We start from the raw sequence: 23386 nt of genomic DNA, 5'->3' as shown, positions 1-23386 counted from the left end.
GTTGGGCTTGGGGCCTGTGGGTCTCAGTTCTAATTCAATTTTTTTAATTTAATATTTTTTTCAATTAAACCTTTTTTTCTTTTCTTCCCCCTCCAAAAAGCCTTGTTACAAATATGCATCATTAAGTAAAAACAAATCCCCACAGTGGTTAAAGCACCGGCCCTGGATTCTAGAGGACCTGAGTTCAAATCCGGCCTCAGACACTTGACACTTACTAGTTGTGTGACCCTGAGCAAGTCACTTAACCCCCATTGCCTGCAAAAAAAAAAAAAAAAAGGAAAAAACAAAACAAAACAAAAACAAATCCCCACATTAGCCACATCCAAAAATGTCTCCTCTATCAATCAATAAACATTTATTTAGTGCCCACTATATTCCTGGCACTGGGATACAAATATTAGAAAAGCTAGAACTTGCCCTCAATAAGCTTACAATCTAGTGGTCAGGATACGGGTAGCATTCTTCATCATTGGATCTCTAGAATGGAAGTTGGTCACTGTGTCGATCAAGTCTTTGTTGTTGTTACTGTATAGATTGATCTTGTGGTTCTGCTTCCCTCTGTTATCAGTTCATACAAGTCTTCCCAAGTTTCTCTGACATTGTTCTCTTTGTCATTTTATGATACAATATAACCACACATATGTAGGCACATATTGATAAATTGATATCTTGTTTGTACTTCATGGTTTGCATGTTGTTTCCCCCATTAGACTGTAAGATGTGTGAGGGCAGGAAGTGTCAGAGGCAGGATTTGAACCCACACCCTCTGACTTCAGTTCTGCCAGTTTGTCCTTATTTTCATCCTTTGTCACAGACTTTGCATTCTAGATGCCAGAGAAGCAGCAGAGCACTGCGGGCTGGCTGCCCTTGGACTCGGGGAGGCCTTGGTGCAAATTTTTCCTGCTTCTGTGACCCTGGGCAAGTCAGTTCATGGGCTGAGATCTGAGCCTCAGTTTCTTTGCCTGTAAAATGGTCATAATAATACCTTTAGCCCCTACCTCAGGTATATGGAGAGACCATGAAACTAGGGATTGTTTTATTCACTGTTTGTTGTAATCCCATGTACCAAACAGAGAGTAGGCCCTTAAGAAATGCTTGTTCATTGAGTGAGTGATTGAGTGATTGATTCAAAAGGGATCATGAAAGACTTCTTAAATCTCCAGGATTTTAAATGAAATGTTATTTGTGTCTTATTGCATTGTGAGCTCCAGAAAGGGTTTAGACCTTATTCCCCAGCACTGTTTTCTGCCTACGAGAGGAGCATTTTGCTAGTGGAAAGGACACTAGATGTGATAGGGAGAAGGCTGGATCTGGAGTCAGAAGATGTGGGCCTCAGTTTCCTCTTTTGTAAGATGAGAGGGTTCAACTTAGACAGCTTCAAGGTCCCGTCCAGTTCCAGACCTATATGATTCATTGAGCCTATGATTAAGGGCTAGTCAGAGTTTTAAAAGATGAAGCCTGGAGGAGTCAGGGAAGTCTTCCTAGAACAGGTGAGACTCCAGGTGAGCCCAGATTGGGGAGATAATGGATCGATGGGGATGGGATTGTTCCAAGTCAAGGGAGCAGCCAGAACATGCATTGGGTGTGCGGGAGACATATCAAGTTAGTCCCTGTATAGAGGCAGTGCTCAATGAATGTAGAATTGAGTGGATTTGAGTAGTGGGAGAAGATGCTGGCTAGCTGGGATGGGACAGAAGAAGCTGTTCAAGAGAGCTTGCCAGGAGCGAGCTCCATTCATAGGAAGACCCCATTTCCCCAAGATGCCTTGTTTATGACTGTGTGTATATGTATACATACAGGCACATGTGTATCTAGATCTGAGTCTACACTGGCTATCTCTATTAGAGGAGGGTTTGTCTACTGTAATTCAAGATCTGAGTGTTTATGGACTTCAGTACCTTGGAAGCTAGAGTTCCCCATCTCGTGACAGGTAGTAGGTTCTCTATTGCTGACTGTTGTTGAAGGCTTCCCGATTCACGTTGAACAAGATGTCTTCTTTGAGCCTCAGTTTTTGTAAGATAAGAGGGTTGACCAAGATCTCCTGGCTGAGAGAAGCATTCTCTGCCTTAAGTCCTCCATGAGAGGAGATTCATTTTATGTTGAGATTGGACTGGAAATTGCCTAATTATAGGCTTCAAAATCCTGCTGGAGAACAGACTGGGAGCGAAGGGGAAGGAACCTGGACCAAAGGTGTTGAGGCCAAGCAGCCTAACTTTCCCTGGGGGCCTGGGGACCCATGAGCAGACCAGCGGGGCCTACATAGGTGAGATGTGACTAGCCCCGGCCCAAAGGGAAGAGATCATCCTATGCAGCCATCCTGGGAACCTTTACTGCTGACCTTCAGCTCACCTCAGACAATCAGATGCCATTTCATGGATGCCATGTCTCTGCTTGCTGGCCACTTGGCTCTGCTGCTTCTCAGCCGCAATCAGTAGCTGACTCTGATGCCGTTTGTCTCTGTCCCCATCTCTCTCTTTTTCTACCAAATAGTCAGCAATTACTAAATGTTGGTAGAATTTAGCTGCTTTCAGTTCCTTTCTGTGTCTCTGTCAATATCTGTCCATGTATTTGTTTCCTGGGCTTTTTTTCTGTCCATCTGTCATAGTCTGTCCATCTCTTAGTCTCTCATAAGACCATGGAAACTTAGACTGTCAGAGCTAGAAAGCACCTCAAAAACTTTGGAGTTGAAAAGGACCCCCAAGACCATCTAGTCTGACCCCATCATTTTACAGATGTGGTAACTGAGGCCCAGAAAAATGAACTGACTTGCCCTAGTTTATGTGTGTAATAATTAGCAGAGCTGAGATTCAAACTCAGGCAGGTCCTCTCTGCCTCTAAATCCAGCATTCTTTCCACTAATATGTGCTTCAACCCTTTTCATTGTTTAGATGAAGAGACTGAGGTCCAGGGAGGACCACAGATTTAGAGCTGGAAGGGAGCTTAGATACCATCTGATTCAGACCCTTCATTTTACAGGTCAGAGGATGGATACCTAAAAAGTTGAAGGGCTTGTTTTTAAGGTCTCCTGAAGCCTTGGCAGGATCTTACTATGAAAACATCCTGCCTCTCTGTTTCTTGTAGAGCCATAGTCTTAGAGCTGGAGGAACTTTCGGAGGTCATCTGTTAGTCAGTCAGCAAGCATTTCTATTTCTTAAATTTTATTTATTTTAATATTCTTTTCAAAAAATTAAGCTCCCAATAGTCTCCTGCCCCTCTCCCACCTGTTGAGAAGGCAAGCAGTATGATATCAGTTATCCATGTGAAGTCATGCAAAGCATGGACATATTAACTGTGTTTAGCAAGCATTTATTAAGTGCCTTGTGTATACCAGGCACTGAGGATACAGAGAAAGGCAAAGACAGTTTGACTACGTTACCAGAGGCCTCTCGGGGCAGGGCTGGTCTGAGTGTCTGGGAGGTGCTGACATCGCGGGCAAACCCACCTTCTCCTTCTGCCGCAGATTCCTCCTCCTTCTGTGTCCTCAGTCCCGAAGGGAAGAATCCCAAGAGAAGAGGAGAGAATGGCTTCACGCGAGGGTTGTGGACTGAACCATTGGCCCTTTCTTGGATCGGGGAGAATGGCAGGGGGGGACCCAGTGGTCTGAGCCCTCCCGACCCCAGCCTCTTGGCCTGGCCAGCTCTGGCCCAGATGAGAGAAGGGACTTCATGACTGGTGTGGGCAAGGAAAGGATGCCCAGATGGCCCATGCCCTTTGGGGTTGGTCTCCGCTCTCTTGGTGTTCTCCCACCTGGAGCTATGTCATTCCCCCATTTATTCACTCATTTCTTTTATATGCTTTTTTTTTTTTTTTTGGTGGGGCAATGAGGGTTAAGTGACTTGCCCAGGGTCACACAGCTAGTAAGTGTCAAGTGTCTGAGGCTGGATTTGAACTCAGGTACTCCTGAATCCAGGGCCAGTGCTTTCTCCATTGTACCCCCTGGCTGCCCTCATCTATTCACTCATAACCTCTCTTCCCCATCTACACAATGAGCAGGATAATCATGGTCCCTCCTAATTTCAAGGGCTGTTGGTTTTAAAGATCAAGTGAGATAATGTGAGACCTGGTCCTTTCCTACATCCCTGGCCTCCTGCCACCCGTCCTCTGTGATCAGACCAACCTGCCCTTCCCTCAGATCGCCCTCCTCGGTGCGTCTGTGCTGGCTGTCCATCATGCCTGGAATGCTCTCCCATCATACCGCTGCTGCTTAGTTTCCCTGATTTCCTTCAAGACCTAGCTCAGCTCCCACCATCTCCTGTAGGTGGCCTTTTCCAGACCCCTCTGAAAATACCTTCCATGTGCTGTGTGTGTGTGTGTGTGTGGTTTCAGACACTTACTAGCTGGGTGACTCTGGCTAAGTCACTTCACACTGTTTGCCTTAATTTCCTCATCTTTAAAAATGAGCCGCAGAAGGAGATGGAGAATCACTCCAGTATCTCTGCCGAGAAAACCTCAAACGGGGTCACCAAGTTTTGAACACAAGTGAAAGGACTGAACAGCAACAACTCTGTATTTATCTTGTCTGTACCTAGGTTGTCTCTCCCCTTAGAATATAAACCCGTTGAAGGAAAGGAGCATTTCTCTGAATCCTCAGCCCAGTGCCTGGCACTTAGTAAGCATTGAAGAAATGTTTGTTGGCTGTTGGATGGAAAGTGCTGTGAAGATGTGCAAGAATGACTGTCCAGTGGAGGAAACTTCAAGGTCCAAACAGAAACACCCACGCTTGTTGTTGGAAGCCCTTCACAACCTGGACCCGTCCTACCCTACTAACTCTATTACACAAACTGACCGTGGCTTGCGATCCATCTCCCCTCTCCATGCTTTTGCACTTGCTGCACCCTATTCCTGGGATGCGTTTCCCTTCACCTCTACCTGACAGAATCCCTTACTTCCTTCAAGATTCAGCTCAAGCTCCCTCTTCTCCCTGAAGCATTTCCTGACATGCCCTCCCCACTTCTCCTGGCCTTCTCCCCCAAATGACCTGGGATCTATCTTATCTATGCCTTATGCCAGCTGGTGTCTTTTCTGTTTGTATGCCTAACACTCAACAGGTGCCTGGTACCTAGTAGGTGCTTAATAGGTGTTGATTGATTGATAATTATCTTAACTTCTATGATGGGTAAAAGCTGAAATAACTGGGAAAACAAAGGCTGATGCTTCCAAGAATATAAATTTCTCAAGCAATGTATATCAGTTGTATAAAAAATTGAGCTGAGGGCTCCTCAGCTTGGCACTAGACCCCTAATACAGGTGGAGACTGGTTTTTATGCATTAAAATAAAAAAATTAATGGGCTATAAGCCAGGATACAAGAATAGGTAACCTAATTTCTAATTGGAGGAAATATTAGGAGCTTTCTGTATTGGGGGGCAGAGAGCTAATAGATACATTTCCCTAAATTCAGAAAAAGAGGTATCCTGCTCCCCCCTAGTATCTGCAATCAGTGTAACTTTTCTTTCTTTCTTTTTTTTTTGTGGGGCAATGGGGGTTAACTGATTTACCTAGGGTCATACAGCTAGTAAGTGTCAAGCATCTGAGGCCAGATTTGAACTCAGGTCCTCCTGACTCCAGGGCTGGTGTTTTATCCACTGTGCCACCTAGCTGCCCCTCTAATCTAGTCTTAATCACTGAATGGGTGTTGCCTCAGGCAAACTGACACCTGGGAAAAACCTTAGCTTAAAATGACCAAGGTCTCCCACCACATCTGGGGCCCTGGACCCAGGTGTCTCTGGAAGAGAGTGAGGCTGGTGACTTTGCACAGCCCTCCCTCACTTAAATCCAATTCACTGCAAGTCATGACATCACCTCCCAATGTCATGGTCCTCTTGGAGAATGAAGGACAAATAGTTACAACAATTCCCACACTTCCAAATTAAGGTCTAGAGACAGGATTTCAGGACCTCGTGCCAGAGGAGACCTTGGGGAGATTCTTTCTCCTCTGACAGAAGGGGAAACTGAGACCCATTGAGGAGGATTGATGTGTCTAATGTCAATTAGTCAAACCACCCAGTGGTTGCAAAGAAGGGATTCGAACCCTCTTCCTCTGACTGCAAATACAGTTCCCTTGTCCCCACCGCACTGTCTCACCACAGTGACCCTTGTACTGTTTTGGGTGAATTCTCTCCGTACAACTCTCTCCCCTTTGTGCCACCGCAGGGAAGCACTTGTAAGCCTTGAAACCCCAGAGAACAGGGAGTCCTTTCTACCTCGAACTTTTGGAGGGATCAAAAGTTGCTCTTCCAAAGGTGACATCCTCGTAGAGGCCTGTTTGCTAATGGATCAGTAACCACCCGCTTCCCCTCCTGTATTCCAGGTGACTATGGCCCTGATGGGGAAACACTTTGATGGTCCCGCCAATGCCTCCGGACCCGATCGCTGGAGCACCATGTTTCCCCGCAAAGATGAGATCATCACCAGCCTTGTGTCTGCCTTAGATTCAATGGTGAGTCTAGCTGGGCAGGGATGCGGGGAAGGGATGCTCTGAGTCTTAACATCTCCTGGGAAACAACAACCAAACAACATCACTTTCCTCCCTCCGTGCTCTGCCCCCACCAGCCAAACGACAATTCCTGTCATTTCAATCCAGTCCTGGTTCTGTCCCCACAGGCAGAGGGAGCCAGCCAGTAATGATAACCCTGTAATGTTAGATGGCGGCCATTAGGCACAGTGCCTGGTGCATAGTAGGTGCCTAATAAATGCTTATTGTTTGATTGATGGATCACATCATCCCACAGAACAGGAAACTGAACCATATAGGTCAGGGCTAGCAGGAGCTGTAGAGATCACCTCATCACCAATACCAACAGTTCATTGAGTCAGTCAATAAACATTTAAGTGCCTACTATGTGCCAGACACTGGGCTAAGCACTGGGTATGCAAAAAGAGGCCAAAGACAATCCCTTCATTCAAGAAACTTGCAATATGATGGAAGCAAACTGAAGCCCAGAGAAGGGAAGAGATTTGCCCAAGGTCACACAACAGATTGGTTCATGGCTTCATAAGGCCAAGATCTAGAATGGACCTCAGAGGTTGTGTAATCCTATAGCCTTAGTTTTAAAAAAAATTTTTATTTTTAATTTACTTCAGTTTTATTTGTCAATGAACAGGTATGTATTTTCTCTCCCTTTCACTTCACCTTCCACTTCAAAGAAAAAAAAAACCTTTATCTTTTGGGGGGGGGCAGGGCAGTGAGGGTTAAGTGACTTGCCCAGGGTCACACAGCTAGTAAGTCTCAAGTGTCATAGGTCAAATTTGAACTCAGGTCTTCCTGAATCCGGAGCCAGTTCTCTATCCACTGCACCACCTAGCGCCCCCCCCCGCCCCCCCCCCGCCCCAAACCTTTTAGAACAAATATGCATAGTCCATCAAGATAATTTTTTTTTTTTTGCGGTGCAATGCGGGTTAAGTGACTTGCCCAGGGTCACATAGAAAGTGTCAAGTGTCTGAGGCCTGATTTGAACTCAGGTCCTCCTGAATCCAGGGATGGTGCTCTTTCCACTGCATCACCCAGCTGCTCCCAGCAAAATAAATTGGCCCATTAATCCTTATTTTGCTGATGATGCCACAGAGAAATTAAGGTCCCTTGAAAAGTGAGTGTTGGAGCCAGAACTTGACACGTGGCCCCCTGGCTCCTTCTACTTTGCCACGCTGCCTCATAGACCAGATCTGTCTCAGGGTGAGGCCTGTAAGAAGGATTTTGGTGGGGGCAGCTAGGTGGCAGAGTGGATAGAGCACAGGCCCTGGATTCAGGAGGACCTGAGTTCAAATCTGGCCTCAGGCACTTGACACTTACTAGCTGTGTGACCCTGGGCAAGTCACTTAACCCCAATTACCTCGCCAAAAAAAAAAGAAAAAAAGGATTTGGGGTACAGGAGATGTGAGTATCCATTCTGGACCTCTGGGCAGACATTTCTGGGAGGGCCCCTCGTGTTTGGGACTTTGTCCTCCCTTGAGAGCCTTTCCTGCACCGCCATTATTTAATGCAGGGGTTCCTGGGCTGGTTTGGCCACCTCTGAAGAGAGAGGCGAGGAGAAGGCAGCTGGCAGAGAGCTGTCCTCACTAAAACACCACCATGCTCTCCATTGCCTGCTACCCTTTCCAAGTGCAGATTGGAGCCCTCTGAGGAGTCAGCCCTCACCCACCAAAGCCCTCCAAGCTTCGGCGGAGAGCAGGCTTGCCATGTCTGTCCAGTGACCTCTGGGCCCTCTTCCACCTCCAGCCCCGGGGGCCTAGGGGGGTCTATGATCTCTGTGGGCCCACAGGCTCTCGAGCTAAGGCAGAAGATACTTTGTGATCAATCTCTATCAATCACTATACATTTATTAAGTGCCTACTGTGTGCTTTAAGGCACCATACTAAGTGCCGGTGCATGGAGGAGCTCGGAGGCAGCAGCTGCCTGGCAGAGATTCCCGCCCATCTGTCTGTCTGTCTCTCTGTGGGGTGCTAGCAGCTCTCCTCTGAGAGCTCAGCCAGCCTGGGTTCAGGGGCTGTGCTTCTACATTCGGCCTCCTCCCACAGAGCCTAAGCAGGAAGGGAATTATGGAGGTCAGGTGTGGCAGAGCAGGGCAGCTCTGGGTGGAGCCCAGGGAGTGGAGTCGCTGGGCACTGTCTTCTATTCCCTTATGCAGAGGGGCCCAGGGGAGAGTCAGACTCTATTATGGGGAGAGTCTATAGCTTGATCTCAGGGGCAGGGAGTCCCAGGTTTGAGTCCTTCCTGGCCATGTGGCCCCGGGCACCTTACTTAACTGGGCAGCTCTTCCAGAAGCACAAGTTACAGAGAAAGAACCAATCTGTGTGGGTTGAGGGAGATTCCTCATTTACAATTCCATACATAGGTTGCTAGGTGGTGCAGATAGAACAATGGGGCCTGGAGTCAGATTCAAATCTTGCCTCAGATACTGATGAGCTGTGTGACCCTGAGCAAGTCATGTCACCTCTGTCTGCCTCAGTTTCCTCAATTGTAAAATGTGGGTGGTGATAATAATAATAATAATAGCAGCTCCATCCCAAAGTCGTTGTGAGAATCAAATGAGATAATTGTAAAGTGCACATAGTAGGCACTTAGTAAATGGTTATTAGCTTCCCTTGCTGAAATACAATCCATAATTTCCAAGGCATTGTTCTGGGTGGTGGGGATACAAAGAGGCTTTTGTTATATCTTTTTTTTGGGGGGGGGGTGAGGCAATTGGGGTTAAGTGACTTGCCTAGGGTCACACAGCTAGTAAGTGATAAGTGTCTGAGGGCCGGATTTGAACTCAGGTCCTCCTGAGTCCAGGGCCAGTGCTCTATCCACTGTGCCACCTAGCTGCCCCTTGTTATATCTTTTAATGGTAAAACAGCTTCTGGGTCCTTCCCTATCTTCTTGGGCTTGCCTGGACAGCCTCATAGCATCCTGGCAGTCCGACATCACGGCAGCCTGACTCAGAGAATTCTCCAAGCCTTCCTGGGACCTGCTTCTATTCCCAGCCTGCCTCAGCCCTCCAGGAATGAACTCCCTACATTCCCTTAGTTCTGGGCATCCCTTTCCCTGGCTACTTAGGCGAGAGAGAGACAGCCTGGCCTGATGGATAGGCCACAGACCCTGAAAGTCCAGCAGACCTGGATTCAGATTATACCGTAGCCACTTATTAGCTGGGCTATCCTGTACCTTACACTTAACCTCTCTGTTCTTCATTTTTGTTCGCCTCAAAAAATGAGGGCGTGGGACTTAGTGACCTGTTAGATCCCCACCAGATCTCAAATCTAAAACCTAAAATCCTTGATCTATTGAGGGCAGATACACATGTGGCTGGGGGGGCAGTATATAGGTCACAGTCAGGGTGTGCCTCCTGGACAGCTTTAGGCTTCCGGGAATCAGTCCTTCACACACTCAGAACAGCCCCCTTGACCCTCCTTTCTTCCGCCCTTCTAGCCCAGCTGAGATCTGAAAATCTGGGTACCTGAGCAGTTGGGCCCCAACACTTTTAAGTTCTGGAAGTCCTCTGAACAATGCACTGGGCACAGAGGCTTTCACAAGGCATGCCATATTGGGGAAAGTGCTAGACTTATAGTCCAAAGGTCTGGGTTCAAATCCTAGCCCTGATTCTTACTAGCTGTGTGTCCCTAAGCAAATCCCTACACCTCTCTGAACTCTCTATAAAAATGAGGTTGATGCTCTATAAAATGAGGCTTACGTGTCCTTCCCCTCCCCTCCCCCCTTCCACAGAACAAAAGCTCACTGAGGTCAAGACTTGTTTCACTTGGGTTCTTTGGGTTCCCAGGGCCTGGCACAGAATGTTTGCCTAATGAAAGTTTATTAATCGATTCCTCAAGTGATTGCAAGGGTTTGAACTTGGAACCACAGGACCTGAGTTAGAATTCAAGTCACTTAACACCTCCCCAGCCTCAGTTTTCTCATCTGTAAAGTGAGGAAGTCAGACCACTTGGCTTCTGAAAGCACCTTCTGGGTCTAATTCTATGATCCTACCTTTCCCACAGGGTTAGTGGGCTTTGGAAACTGGAAAGTGCTAACGAAGGTAGATGGCTGTTAGAATTATTGTTATTGTTAAGACTGCCACTGAGCTGAGTGGGGAGAGAGGAACCCTCCCCTCCAGGCCGTGAGGCCAGCCAGAGGAGGCTCTCCGTGCTGCCCTAGCTTGACCCCGGGTCTTCACTGACTTCCTGTTAACACTGATGGGGGAAGCTGTCTCATTTATTAACATGGGGTCGTGAATCATTTTTGCTGCCGCTGCTCCTGGGAGCTTCGGGAGGCCAGGGGGAGAGCGGCGGTTTTTAATCTTGAGAACAAAAGGAGCTAAAGGCGCATTCTTCTGATGTCAGGTTCGCAGCTGAAGCCTTACATAAGGCAGCCTCGCTTACATAAATGAGATGGGTCTTCAGCTAAGTGTGGGGGCCAAGAGCTAAGCTCGTTTTGAAAGCTTTTTCTTTAAGTCTTGGAAGCAAGAGCCCAGGGGAGAAGTGACCCAATACAAGTTGTTATTCAGGGCCCAGGGCTGCCTGCCCCAAGGCAGTGGGAAGGTGCTGTGACACCTCCCTATCCCCTAATAGCTCTGTACCCCAAACTAGATCCTTACCTGCCCACTTGTTCAAGAGACCCTGCTCTCTAAGGCAAAATTCTTTCTTCTTTCTTCTGGGGGCAGCTAAGTGGTGTGATAGATAAAGCACCTGCCCTGGATTCAGGAATACCTGAGTTCAAATCCAGCCTCAGACACTTGACACTTACTAGTTGCATGACCCTGGGCAAGTCACTTAACCCTTATTACTCTGAAAAAAAGAAAAAAGGCAAAATTCTTTCTTCATCTTCCCATTCATTACTGGAAGACTTTTTACATTAGGGAGTGGGAGAGAAATATGGGCCACCTGTAATTTCATCAGAGTGAGGAACTCCTGGAATGGAAACTACCTTCACTAATATAGATCAGCCACTTTTCCATAACTTTAGTCGCAGAGAGTTGTCTATGCTCCTATAGCCAGCATATGTCAGTGGCAGGACTTGAACTCAAGTCTGGCCAGCCCACTATCCACTGTACCATCCTGCTTCTCACTGGTTACTTAGAACTACACTGTAATTAGCCCTGGAAAGGACCTAGTAACATTCATGTGGGTGCAATGTCTTAAAGCGATGAATAGGAGGAAAAGGAAGGGGCTTTGCCCTTAGGGGCAGGGTCTCCTGGACAGCAGAGTGGGTGGAGTTCTGGCACGGAGCCCAGGGAGACCCCCAGACGGCAGCAAGGATGGGCTTGCTGGTCGATAGAGTAGATAGAGTGTTGGGTGCAGAGACTTGAATTCAAATCCTGCCTCAGACGCTGGTTGTGTGACCCTAGGCAATGTTAGTTTCTTCATCTATAAAATGGGGATAATAATATCACCTACTTCACAGGATTGTTGTGAGGACCAGGTGAGACAGCCTATGTAAAACGCTTCACAAACTTTAAGGTATTATATAAATGTCAGCTATTGTTTTTATAGATGGGGAAACTGAGGACAAGGGAGTCCTCCCATTTTAAAAAAGAAAAACTAAATTAATGGGAGTCAGCATGGCACAGGGAGTCAGGTAGGATCAGGAGACCCAGGTTCCAATTCAGCCTGAGGACATTTACTTGTTGTTTGCCCATGGGTTTTCTGGGCCTTACTTGCCTCATCTGTCAAATGAGATAATGATAATCCTCACTTGCTTCCTTTTGAGTTTACTGCAAGTCGTTGTTATTCCTAATCTGCTTTGTCCTCTGTTTAATCCCTGTCATCAGCCTCTGCCAGGGAAAGAACCTTGATTTCCAATGTCAATAATTATGATGGATGTGATGATAATAACCTGACCTAGCATCAGAAGACCTGAGTTCAAATCTCACCCATGGTGCTTTCTCCCTGGGTGACCTTGGACAAATCACCTCATTTCCCTGGTCCTCTGTAAGACCAGTGGGGTGGGAGCAGATGGCCTATGGAGTCCGTTTCAGGTCCAGATCCATGAGCCCATGATTTCCAAACACTTTTCCTAACCTGGATCTGTTCTCCTGAGAGCTCTGCTCCATCTCTAGGTCTTTAATCCTAACAGTCCCATTATAATTTACATACCTATCATGCCCCAGGATACTTCTCTCCCAGTAGTCCTAAGAGGTAGGTGATGCATAGATCGCTGTCCCCACTTTATAGATGTGAAAACTGAGGCTCACAGGTGATAAAATGATCCACTGTGAGTCATTCAGCCGGTGTCACGGGCAGGACTTGAACCCATGTTTCTCCAGCCTCTCGGTCTAGTCCTTTTCCTCTCTCTCTCTATTGCATGGTTACAAGTATCTGTTTTGCTTCTCTTGCTTCTTCTTTTTTGTATCTCCGTTCATAACCACAATGGTCCAAGGAGATAGATCCTGAGCGTGGGCTGCTCCCTCCTCCCTTTAAAAGGTACTTAAAAATCAGATCGGGAAGTGGTGGCCCAGAGAGGTCAAATAGTCAAGCAGCTGAGCAGTCAGCAAACATTTATTAAGCACCTGCTATGTGCCAGGCAGACACTGTGCTCTGGACCTGGATTACAGAGACAAAAATGAGTCTCTGCCCTCAGGGAGCTTGCAGTCTATAGGTTCAAGCAAACTTCCCTGAGGTCATTTACCAAGACCTGCAGGGCTTCCTTTAGAGGCCAGATCTTGACTCCTGCTCTGAGGCTCCTTTCCTTAAGGTGCCTGGGGTGGAGCCTGAGGTCAGAATTATGCAGGTGAGTTGGGCCCCTACTGAGCTGTCACCTGAGACATCTGGCCTAGCTTGGAGGAGACAGGGCAGGGCCAGCCCAGGGCCATCTTGCAAGGTTGGTGAGGTTGGTTTTCCATGAGTCCAACTTTCCCTCTCTGGCTCAAAGCCCACCTACCATCCTTGTCACAGCCTAGACCCCAACTTGGTCACCTGGTGCTCTCTCTACTCCCCACCGTCCAAACCACTCCTTGGAGAGTATGATTAACATGATAACCAACCACGATGCGGGGGACTTGTACCAATGAGAAGGCACGTTCTACACGTCCTGATGGGGAGCTAATGGACTGGGAGCTGACGGTGCAGAATCTAAGCTTTAGTAGCTGAAAAATGCAATAAGATTTTGGGGGCACCATATGTGTGTCTACATGCATGTATGTATATGCACACACATGTGCATGGTTTATGCGTGTTTATAGAGACATGGGTGTATGCCTGTGTGTGCATGTGTGTATATCTGCACAGAAACATGTATATTTATGCCTTGTGTATATGTAGAACTGTTTGTGTAGACGTGTGTATATTTGTACATGTGTGCATATATTCATACATGTATATGTGTGAGTATTGTATCCGATGTGAGAATTTCATTTTGTTTGACTTGCAGATTAGTTACAAGAGTATTCTGTTCGTTTTGTTTCCCAAGGAATAGAGAAGCAAGGGAAATGAATTTTAATTTTTAAAAAATCCTTAGGGAAAGACTCCACAAACTCATCCACACTGAGGGAGTCACAGTGATTGATGATAGTTAAAGTGTGTGATCCCAAATTTGGGTGGCAGGGTGGGGGATCTACACTCTAATAGGAAACCAAGTCTTGAGCGAAACTGGATGAAGTTCAAATGGTGGAATTGCAGGCGTCCATAGTCCAAGCAGGGGATGGGGACCTGGGATCAGGGCTTTGCTTGGAGCTAGTAAACATCATCCCAGATGGATGGACGCCATGATCCAGTCCGTGCAGGGACATGCAGGGGTCAGAGGCTCTGAGATCTGGAGTTAGAAGGGGACCCCAGAGACCACCGAATACAACCCTCTCATCTGTGAAAAGAAGGACCAGATGTAACTCGCCCAAGGTCATCCAGGGCGTCAGCGTACGGGGTGACTTCAGAATATGATTAATGGACTCTCTCCTTCCTCCCACCCTCCCCCTCCCCTACGCAGTGCTCCGCACTCTCCAAACTAAATGCAGAGGTGGCCTGTGTAGCAGTCCATGATGAGAGCGCCTTCGTGGTGGGGACCGAGAAGGGGAGAATCTTTCTGAACTCAAGGAAGGAGCTGCAGACTGATTTCCTCCGATTCTGCCGTGAGTACCCCACGACTCATCGCCCTTGGGGCCATGCTGCCCAATCTCTTCCTTTCCTGGGGCAGGAAACTGAGGCCCAGACAGTTAGAGGAACACAGCAAAGTAGTCGTAGAGTTGGGACACAGACCCTCGACTCCTACCCCGGCCTCCCTCCAGAAAAGCAGGCTTATTCTGTGACCCCAAGCCTTTGTTTATAATGCGTGACTTTGGCTGGGTCCAACCTTGGGCCCCTAGGTTACTGGTTTTCAAGTGGAACTTGGTGGGGCAAGACTCACTGTGTAAATAATCTCTCTCTGTCTCTCTGTCTTTCTCTTTCTCTCTGTCTCTGTCTCTCTTTCTATCTCTCTGTCTCTGTCTCTGTCTATCTCTTTCTCTCTGTCTCTCTGTGTCTCTCTCTCCATATCTCTCTCTCTCTGTCTCTGTCTATCTCTCTTTCTCTCTCTATGTCTCTCATCTCTCCTCTCTCTCTGTCTCTCATCTCCTCTCTCTCTTATCTCTATCCTCTCTCTCTCTTCTCTTTCCTCTCTCTGTCTCTGTCTCTCATCTCTCCTCTCTTTCTGTGTGTGTGTGTGTGTGTCTCTCTCTATTTCCCTCTTTCACACACACACACACCCATACACACACACAATTGGTAAAAAAGAGAGTAAGCCTGTTGAGGCTGGGCTCAGGGAGGGCAGAATAATGAGGGGATGAAGATGACACCCCAAGGCATGAGGTGACACCTCGGGTGGCGCTTCCACTGGAGGAGGAGCTGTCCAGGCTTGTGCCTCAGAGGGCAGGCTGCCTCTCCCCAGACTCTCAGTGGAACAGATTAAGTCCTGGGCTCGGTGCTGGGGCTCAGTGCCACAGTCCCTGCCCTTAAGGAGCCTTCACTCTGCCAAGGGCATAGAACCTCATTCGTCAGCAAGCATTTATTAATCCCCAGTTTTGTGCCAGGCGCCTGTGCTCAGTGCTGGGGATAGAAAGAACAGTCAATCCACGTTTCTTTATTAAGTGCCGACTGTATGCCAGGCACCGTGCTTAGCACTGGGGATCCAAGCACAAAAAAGACAGTCCCTACTTCTCAGAAGCAGGGCTCACTATTGAGAAGAAAGAGGAGGACTTTCATTCCTTGTTCTTCACTTCATTTGCTATGCCTACTGCCTTGAATGTAACATTAAAATAAATGGAACAGGGGGGCAGCTAGGTGGCGCAGTGGATAGAGCACCAGCACTGGATTCAGGAGAACCTGAGTTCAAATCTGACCTCAGACACTTAACACTTACTTGCTGTGTGACCCTGGGCAAGTCACTTAACCCAATTGCCGTACAAAAATAAAATAAAATAAATGGAACATGAGGGAAAGGAAGAAGGGAAGGAGGAAGGATGGAAGGATGGAAGGAAGGAAGGAGGGAGGGAAGTCCCTGCCCTCAAGGCACTTACAACAATACAGAAAAGGTAGCTGAATGGGAAGGTATGGAGGCAGGCTCAATACAGAGCATTGTGGGTTGAGACCCCATATGGGGGTCACATAAGTGAATGTGGGGGTCATGAAAAATTTGGCGACTGTAAAAGGTAATGTACACCTATTTTATACACTTACATACCTGTATGTCCTATAAAAATTTCTCAAGCAAAAAGGAGTCGAGTAGAAAAAGTTTAAGAAGAACTGGTACAAAACACAGGGCTTGAAGTGAGGAGGACCTGAATTCAAATCCAGCCTCAGATACTTACTAGCTGTGAGACCTTGATCAAGTCACTTCACTGTTTGCCTCAGTTTCCTCATCTGTCAGATGAGCTGAGGAAGGAAATGGTAAAACACTCCAGTATTTCTGCCAAGAAAACCCCAAAAGGGGAGTCAGACTCTACTGGCAAATGACTAAACAATAACAAATAAAAGTCACCGGGGTGCCAACATAGTTCAGCCAGGTGAGAAATGAGATGTCTGAACTGAGCCCCCTCCTTAAATGAAGGTTTGGGAGTCCCTGGCTCCCAGAGAGACCAGGGGCAGTGTTGAGGTAAAGGCCAAGACTGATGGGATCTGGGGCAGCTAGGTGGCGCAGTGGATAGAGCACTGGCCCTGAAATCAGGAACACCTGAGTTCAAATCCAGCCTCAGACACTTGATACTTAATAGCTATGTGATCCTGGGCGAGTCACTTAACGCTGATTGCCCCACAAAAAAATAAAATAAAATAAAGGGGCCTGTGCTTTAGGGTGATCACTTTGGCAGAAGAGAAGTGGGTGGACGGGGGTGGGAGAGAGACTCAGGGCAGGCCGGCCAGCTGACTGTTCCAAAAGTGCAGATATGAGATGATGCTGTGTCAGTAGAGAGAAAGGGGCCTGAGAGATTTGAGATTAAGGTAGAATTAACCAAGGGGGCAGCTAAGTGGCGCAGTGGATAGAGCACTGGCCCTGCAGTCAGGAGGACCTGAGTTCAAATCCAGCCTCAGACACTTGACACTTACTAGCTGTGTGACCTTGGGCAAGTCACTTAACCCCAATTGCCTCACCCAAAAAAAAAAAAAAAAGAATTAACCAGACTTGGGAAAAGATCGGCTATGGGGGGTGAGAGTGAGTGAGGGTGGCAGCTAGGTTTTTAATTCAGTTGGCTGGAAAATTGAGAAGTTTAGACAAGGGGAGGGTACTGGGGGAGAGGGAAAAGATCATGAATTCTGTTTTAGATATGTTGAGTGTGGGGCAGCTAGGTGGCGCAGTGGATAGAGCACCGGCCTTGGAGTCAGGAGTACCTGAGTTCAAATCCAGCCTCAGACACTTAACACTTACTAGCTGTGTGACCCTGGGCAAGTCATTTAACCCCAATTGCCTCACTAAAAAAAAAAAATAGATATATTGAGTGTAAGATGTCTACTGGACATTCAGCTGAGGCCAGTGGGCAGTTGGTCATGTGAGATTGGAGCAGAGAAGTTAGGGGTGGATAAATAGGTCTGAGAATCATGATCATTGAAGCTCTGGGCACTGATGGGTTCACCAAGTGAAATAGTAGAGAGAGAAGAGAAGAGGCCCCAAGAGAGACACCCATGGTTCTTGGACCTGGATGAAGATCCAGGAAAGGCACCTGAGAGGAGTGGTCATTCGGGTAGTCATAGAGGTGGGTAACACACCCAAGCAAAAGAGGACAGAGAGTGATTTTGGCCCCCAGATGTCTTTCGTGTTCTAGAGGCTTGGGGTCCCCAAGATCTAGGATCCATGGCAAGGGTGAGCCCTGAAGCCCTGGCCAGCTTATTCTTTAACTCCAGCAGTAGTGAAGAGTAAGGCCCTGTGGAAATGGGGCAAGCAGAGGACACCTGGTTAAGAGGGTTCAGAGAACGCCGGGCTTGTGGAGGCCACTACGGGCAAACTTGAGCCACAGGATTGCAGCCAGAGCTGGTCTCCCTGGAGCAAACTGGCTTTGGACAAATATTAACAAGCCTCCTTAGGGAAGTGACCAGCATCCCGTTTCTCTGAGACTTCTAAAACAGGCTGTGACTTCAGAGCGTGGCCCCAGCAAAGTCACATGGTCCTTGGGTTGTGTGGGCCAGGATGTGCGAATCAGGATGCCCGCCCTGGGGTGAGGCAAATGAGGCAGCTGCAGAAGCCTGATCCCTGGACATTGGGCCCCAGGGCTTGGCCTCTTGGGGGACAGCCCCCAGCAGAGGGACTCTGCTGCCCACCGGCAGTCAACCAATCAGCAGGTATTTACTAAACACCTACTGTGTGTCAAACCCTATACTAGGCACACCCTCAAGGAACTTATATTCCACTAGGCATCAGTGAAGGGTGGGACTAGATGACCCACAAGGTTCCTTTCAGGTCTAAATCTGTGACTCTCGGATACTGAAATCCGAGATCTCTCCTGTCTTCCAATGTTGGATCTGATCATTTATTAGCACCTGCTGTGTTCCAGGTACGTGAAAAGAGCTGAGATACAAAGACAGACATGGGACAGCCCCCTCGCTCCCGGAAAGCTTACATTCTAGTTGGGGGAGAGGTAGGGAGAGAAAAGAAGCTTTCGTAGATATTTTATATAACATCTATAATAGATATGTATATGTATGATATGTTTGTCTGTGTGCAGAATAAGGATAGCTGCGTGGTACAGTGGCTAGAACACCCAGCCTGGAGTCAGGGAGACCTGAGTTCAGATTTAGCCTCAGACACTTACTAGTCGAATGAACCTAGGCAAATCCCTTCACCTTGTTTGCCTCAGTTTCCCCATCTGTCAAATGAGTTGGAGAAGGAAATAACAAACCACTCTAAGTATCCCTGTCAAGAAAATCCCAAATGGGGTCACAGAGAGTTGGACATGAGTGAACAACAAAATGCAGTGTAAATCAATACAAGACAGTTAAGGAGGGCACGGGTGGTTTGGGGCATCAGCAAAAGCTTTGGAGAGAAGGCGGCACTTGCTTCCCCTCCTTTGCAGAGATGAAGTGGGAGGCTAGGGGTGTGAAACACTGCATGTAATGTTAGCATTTTTTTCTTTGGTACGTTGGCTAGAGAGTTGCTGCCCGTGTAGATTCTTTTGACTTTCAAAATTCTTTCTTATGAGATGGCTCTCGGGGAGGGGAAAAGGAAGAGACACAGCAGGGGAAGTGGACAGGTAGGGGGTGTAAGAACAAAAGGCGCTGGTTAAAATGTGGTTTGTTTTTTTTTTTTTTAGAAATGACCATAAAGATAGTGCTTGAGTTCTATCCGGAAGAAGGGAGGGGCTATGAGACTAAGGTGAAGGGGGAGGGCATTGCAGGCAGGGGGCATGGCTAATGCAGAGGTTGGAGGCAGGAGAGCATCTGAAGCCTCACAGGTGAGGGTCAGTAATAAGGCCCCTTCCCCCAGTAGAGTTTGGCAGAGTGGTGCTCAGTGAGGTGAGGCCAGGCTGTAGAGGGAGTTAAGAGCCAAGAAGAGGGTTCTCTGTTTTACCCAGGAACCACCGAAGTTTACTAAAGGGGGACCCTCCACCTCTAACGCTCTCCTTCCCCCCTCTTCATTGTCTTCCCTGGGGAGATCTGGGAGAAAGAGAGGATGGGCGGGCATCCTGGGTTGGCTGGTCACCTTTGATGCCAGGGGCCACACAGTTTCCTGGATGGTCTCTGCAGGAAGGAGATTAGTAACCAGGGCCGGATCCCACCCAGCCACCCAGGCCTGAGGCCTGCTCACTGGATCCTGGACTGAAATGCTGGAAAAGACATTCGGCCCCTAGAAGCCTTCCAGTGCCCTGATTTTACAGCCGAGGAAACTGAGGCCTAGCGAGATCAAAGGGGTGGCCCGCTGGAATGGATGGATACTAGAAAGAGTGGGCTTTACCTGGAAACACCACAGGACAGGAGGCCAAGGGACACAAGTTGTGGCCCCAGCCCTGCAATTAGCTACCCGGGGACCCTCCCCTCCCGGCTCTTGGCCGCCCTCTTCTCTCCCAGCCAAAATGCGGCTAATCCCCGAGGTCTCTCCCAGCGCTGACATGCCTTCTTCTCTGATTCCCTGAAAGCAAGGGCACCTGCCTGCAAGGCACCCAGCTGCTCCTGTCTATTTATAATTCCATGGGTTTATTTGAGGCTTGCGGCAGAGAATGCCTCCTCGTGCAGTCTCCTGCTTGAATACAGGCGTTTGTGGGCAGCTCAGGGAGCCGTGTGGAGCCAGCCCCGGGCTGGGCAGCCACTCCCTGGCTCCATGAACTCAGGCACTCAGGCCTTCCTCAGAGGGGTGACAGAACCATCCATGATTCTCCGGAACGAATGACTTCCCTGTACCTGCGCCCCTGCTCAGCCCAGAAGGAAGGGAGAGAGTCCTTTCCATAAAGAGCTGGAGAAATGAGACTCAGAAGTAATATCAATAAATAATAGCATTTATGTAGCACCTACTATGTGCCAGTCACTGGGCTGAGCACTTTACAAATATTATTTCATCTGATCCTCACAACAGCCCTGTAAGGTCTGTGCTATTATTATTCCCACTTTGCCAATGTGGAAAGTGAGACAAAAAAAAGTTAAGTGACTTGTCCAGGGGCACACAGTTAATCCAGTAAATCCAGTCAGAGGCTGGATTTGAATTTGGGTCTTCCTAACTCCAGGCCCAGTGCTCTAACCATTGGGCTACCTTAGCACAGCACTAGGAGATTGGAAATTGACCTCAATTCTAATCCCAGCTCCAACATTAAACACTCTAGCACATGACCTCAGACAAGCTGCTTAGCCTTCCTGGGCCTCAGTTTCTCCATCTGTAAAATGACAGCATTGGAGAGAATGGTGTCCAAAGCTCTTCCAGCTTTAGATCTAGCATCCTATTATCCTAAGGCATGGGTGAGCTTGGTTCCCTTCCCTGGGCCTCAGTTTCCTCCTCTGTTAAAAGAGGGACTATAAAATACAACTAAGTACTGGAAACAGTCAATCAACAAGCATTTATTAAGACATCAGGACTAGGCCTGAGGGTATAAACACAAAGATGAACTCATCCCTGACCTCAAGAAGCTTGCAGTCTACTTGAGCATTGTTTCTTTTTTCTTTTTTTTTTATAAAAGTATTTTGTTATTTTCCAGTTACATGTAAGGATAGTTTTCAGCATTTGTTTTCATAGGATTTTTCTCCCAGGGGGCAGCTAGGTGGTGCAGTGGATAGAGCACCAGCCCTGGATTCAGGAAGACCTGAGTTCAATTCCGGCCTCAGACACTTGACACTTACTAGCTGTGTGACCCTGGGCAAGTCATTTAACCCCTATTGCCCTAAAAAAAAAAAAAAGAATTAACAAATTTTTCTTCCACTGTCCCTTCCCTCCCTCCTCCTCAAGACGGAAAGCAATCTGATATAGGTTATATATGTACAAGCACATTAAACATATTTCTGCATTAGTCATCTTGTGAAAAAAGATTGGGCATTGTTTGTTTTTTTTTTTTTAGTGAGCAATGGGGGTTAAGTGACTTGCCCAGGGTCACATAGCTAGTAAGTGTCAAGTGTCTAAGGCTGAATTTGAACTCAGGTACTCCTGACTCCAGGGCCGGTGCTCTATCCACTGCACCACGTAGCTGTCCCTGGGCATTGTTTCTTAACCTGGAGTCCACAGACTCCCGAGGAGTTACTGGAAATATTTCAAGGAGGTGTCTATGAACTTGAGTGAGAAAAAAAAGATTTCTTTATTTCTACTAACCTTTGCTTTCTTCTGTAATCCTATGGATTTTATTTTATTGATTTAAAAATATTATTCCAAACTCAAAATTTTACAAAAATGAATGTTGAAGACTCTCTTTACATGTAATCAGGGGAAAATAAAAATATTATTAAAGAAAAATACATTATTGCAAGAAAGAGTCTGTAGGCCTCATCAGCCTGCCAGAGGAAGGGTGGGGGCCCAGTACCAGGGCAGCATATAAAAAGAGCCAAAGAGACAGAGATTGGGGTGGGGTGGGGGGCAGAAATCATAGAAATAGGGACAAAGAGATTGAGGAGAAAGAAAGAAGCATAGATGGATGGGTAGAGAAAGGGCCGGACATTTCTAGGTCATTTCAAATCCCACCTCTGCCTATTTATGCCTTTGTTAACTACGGACAAATGAAATGACCTCCCTGGCCCTCAGTTTCTTCTTCTTTCAGATGAGGGGGTTAGATGGACAACTACTTCTTCTTCTTTTTTTAATTTAAGCTATACATGAGCAGTCATGTAATACATTTCCACATTAGCCAGGTTGTGAAAGAAAGCAGACAAAAACAAATCTTCAGAGAAAGGAATTAACAAAAAAAATATGCTTCAATCTGTATTCAGACACAATCAGTTCTCTCTCTGTAGATGGACTGCATTTTTCATAAGATCTTCAGAGTTGTCTTGGATCATTGCATTGCCGAAAATAACCAAGTCATTCACAGCAGATCGTCTTACAGTATTGCTGTTATTTTGTATACAGTACATTTCACGTTGCATCAGCTTATGTAGGTCTTTCTGGGTTTTTCTGATAGCATCCTGCTCATAGTAAACTATATTTATATAGTACTTTAAAGAGAGATTTCCTTACAATAAACCCATGAGGCTGATTCTTGCAACAACAGCAATAAATAACATTTATATAGTACCTTATACCTGACAAGGAATTTTCTTCACAGTAGCCCAGCAAAGTAAGTACCATACATTTTATCATTATCAATCAATCCCCATCTTCATCGATTAATCCTCATCTTCATCAATCAGTTCTCTTCATCAGTCAGTCCTCATCAGTCAATTCTCATCTTCATCCAATCATGATCAATCAATCAACACCATCATCTTACATTACTCTTGGTTCTGCTTCAAAATTTTTTTCCGCAGTTACTATTGTTGACTGTTTCCCTCCATCCTATTCCCTCCCCCATGATATTGACTCTATTTTCTATCTTCTTTCACCCTATCCCTCCTCAAAAGTGTTTTGCTTCTGACTGCCCCCTCCCCCAATCTGCCCCCTTTCTCTCACCCCTCCCTCCTTATTCTCTTCCCCTCCTACTTTCCTGCAGGGTTAGATAGATGACTCCACTCAATTGAGTGTGTATGTTATTCCCTCCTTGAGCCAACTCTGACGAAGTTAAGGTCTTTGAGCCTATTCTGATGAGTGTAAAGTTCATTCACTGCCCTGCTCCTCCCCCATCTCTCACCCCACTCCATAAGCCCTTTCCTGCTTCTTTCAGGTGGAATTTCACCCCATTCTACCTCTCCGCTCTCCCCCAGTGCAATCCTCTCACCCCCAATTTTACCTTAAAGATGTCATCATGGGGGAGCTGGGTGACACAGTGGACAAAGCACCCACCCTGGACCCAGGAGGGCCCAAGCCCAAATTTGACTTCATATACAAGACATTCACCCACTGCATGACCCCAGGCATATGCCACTCAACTCTGACTGCCCCACAAAAAAGAAAACAATTT

At 47.1% G+C, this 23386-nt stretch overlaps 1 protein-coding gene across 4 annotated transcripts in view; it reads left to right on the top strand.

Annotated features, from left to right (window-relative positions):
• GTF2IRD1 (GTF2I repeat domain containing 1) overlaps positions 1-23386 on the top strand; it is a 244094-nt gene that overhangs the window by 82685 nt on the left and 138023 nt on the right. For all 4 annotated transcript variants that reach the window (XM_043964256.1, XM_043964257.1, XM_043964255.1 and 1 more), the window contains exons 2-3: positions 6310-6438; positions 14392-14533. In XM_043964256.1, coding sequence (XP_043820191.1) covers positions 6316-6438; positions 14392-14533 — 265 coding nt within the window. In that variant the 5' untranslated portion in view covers positions 6310-6315. The remainder of the gene's footprint in view (positions 1-6309; positions 6439-14391; positions 14534-23386) is intronic.

This window comes from Dromiciops gliroides, chromosome 4 (genome assembly GCF_019393635.1).
Source record: "Dromiciops gliroides isolate mDroGli1 chromosome 4, mDroGli1.pri, whole genome shotgun sequence".
Taxonomy (NCBI): domain Eukaryota; kingdom Metazoa; phylum Chordata; class Mammalia; order Microbiotheria; family Microbiotheriidae; genus Dromiciops; species Dromiciops gliroides.
This window is presented reverse-complemented; position numbering and strand designations above follow the sequence as displayed.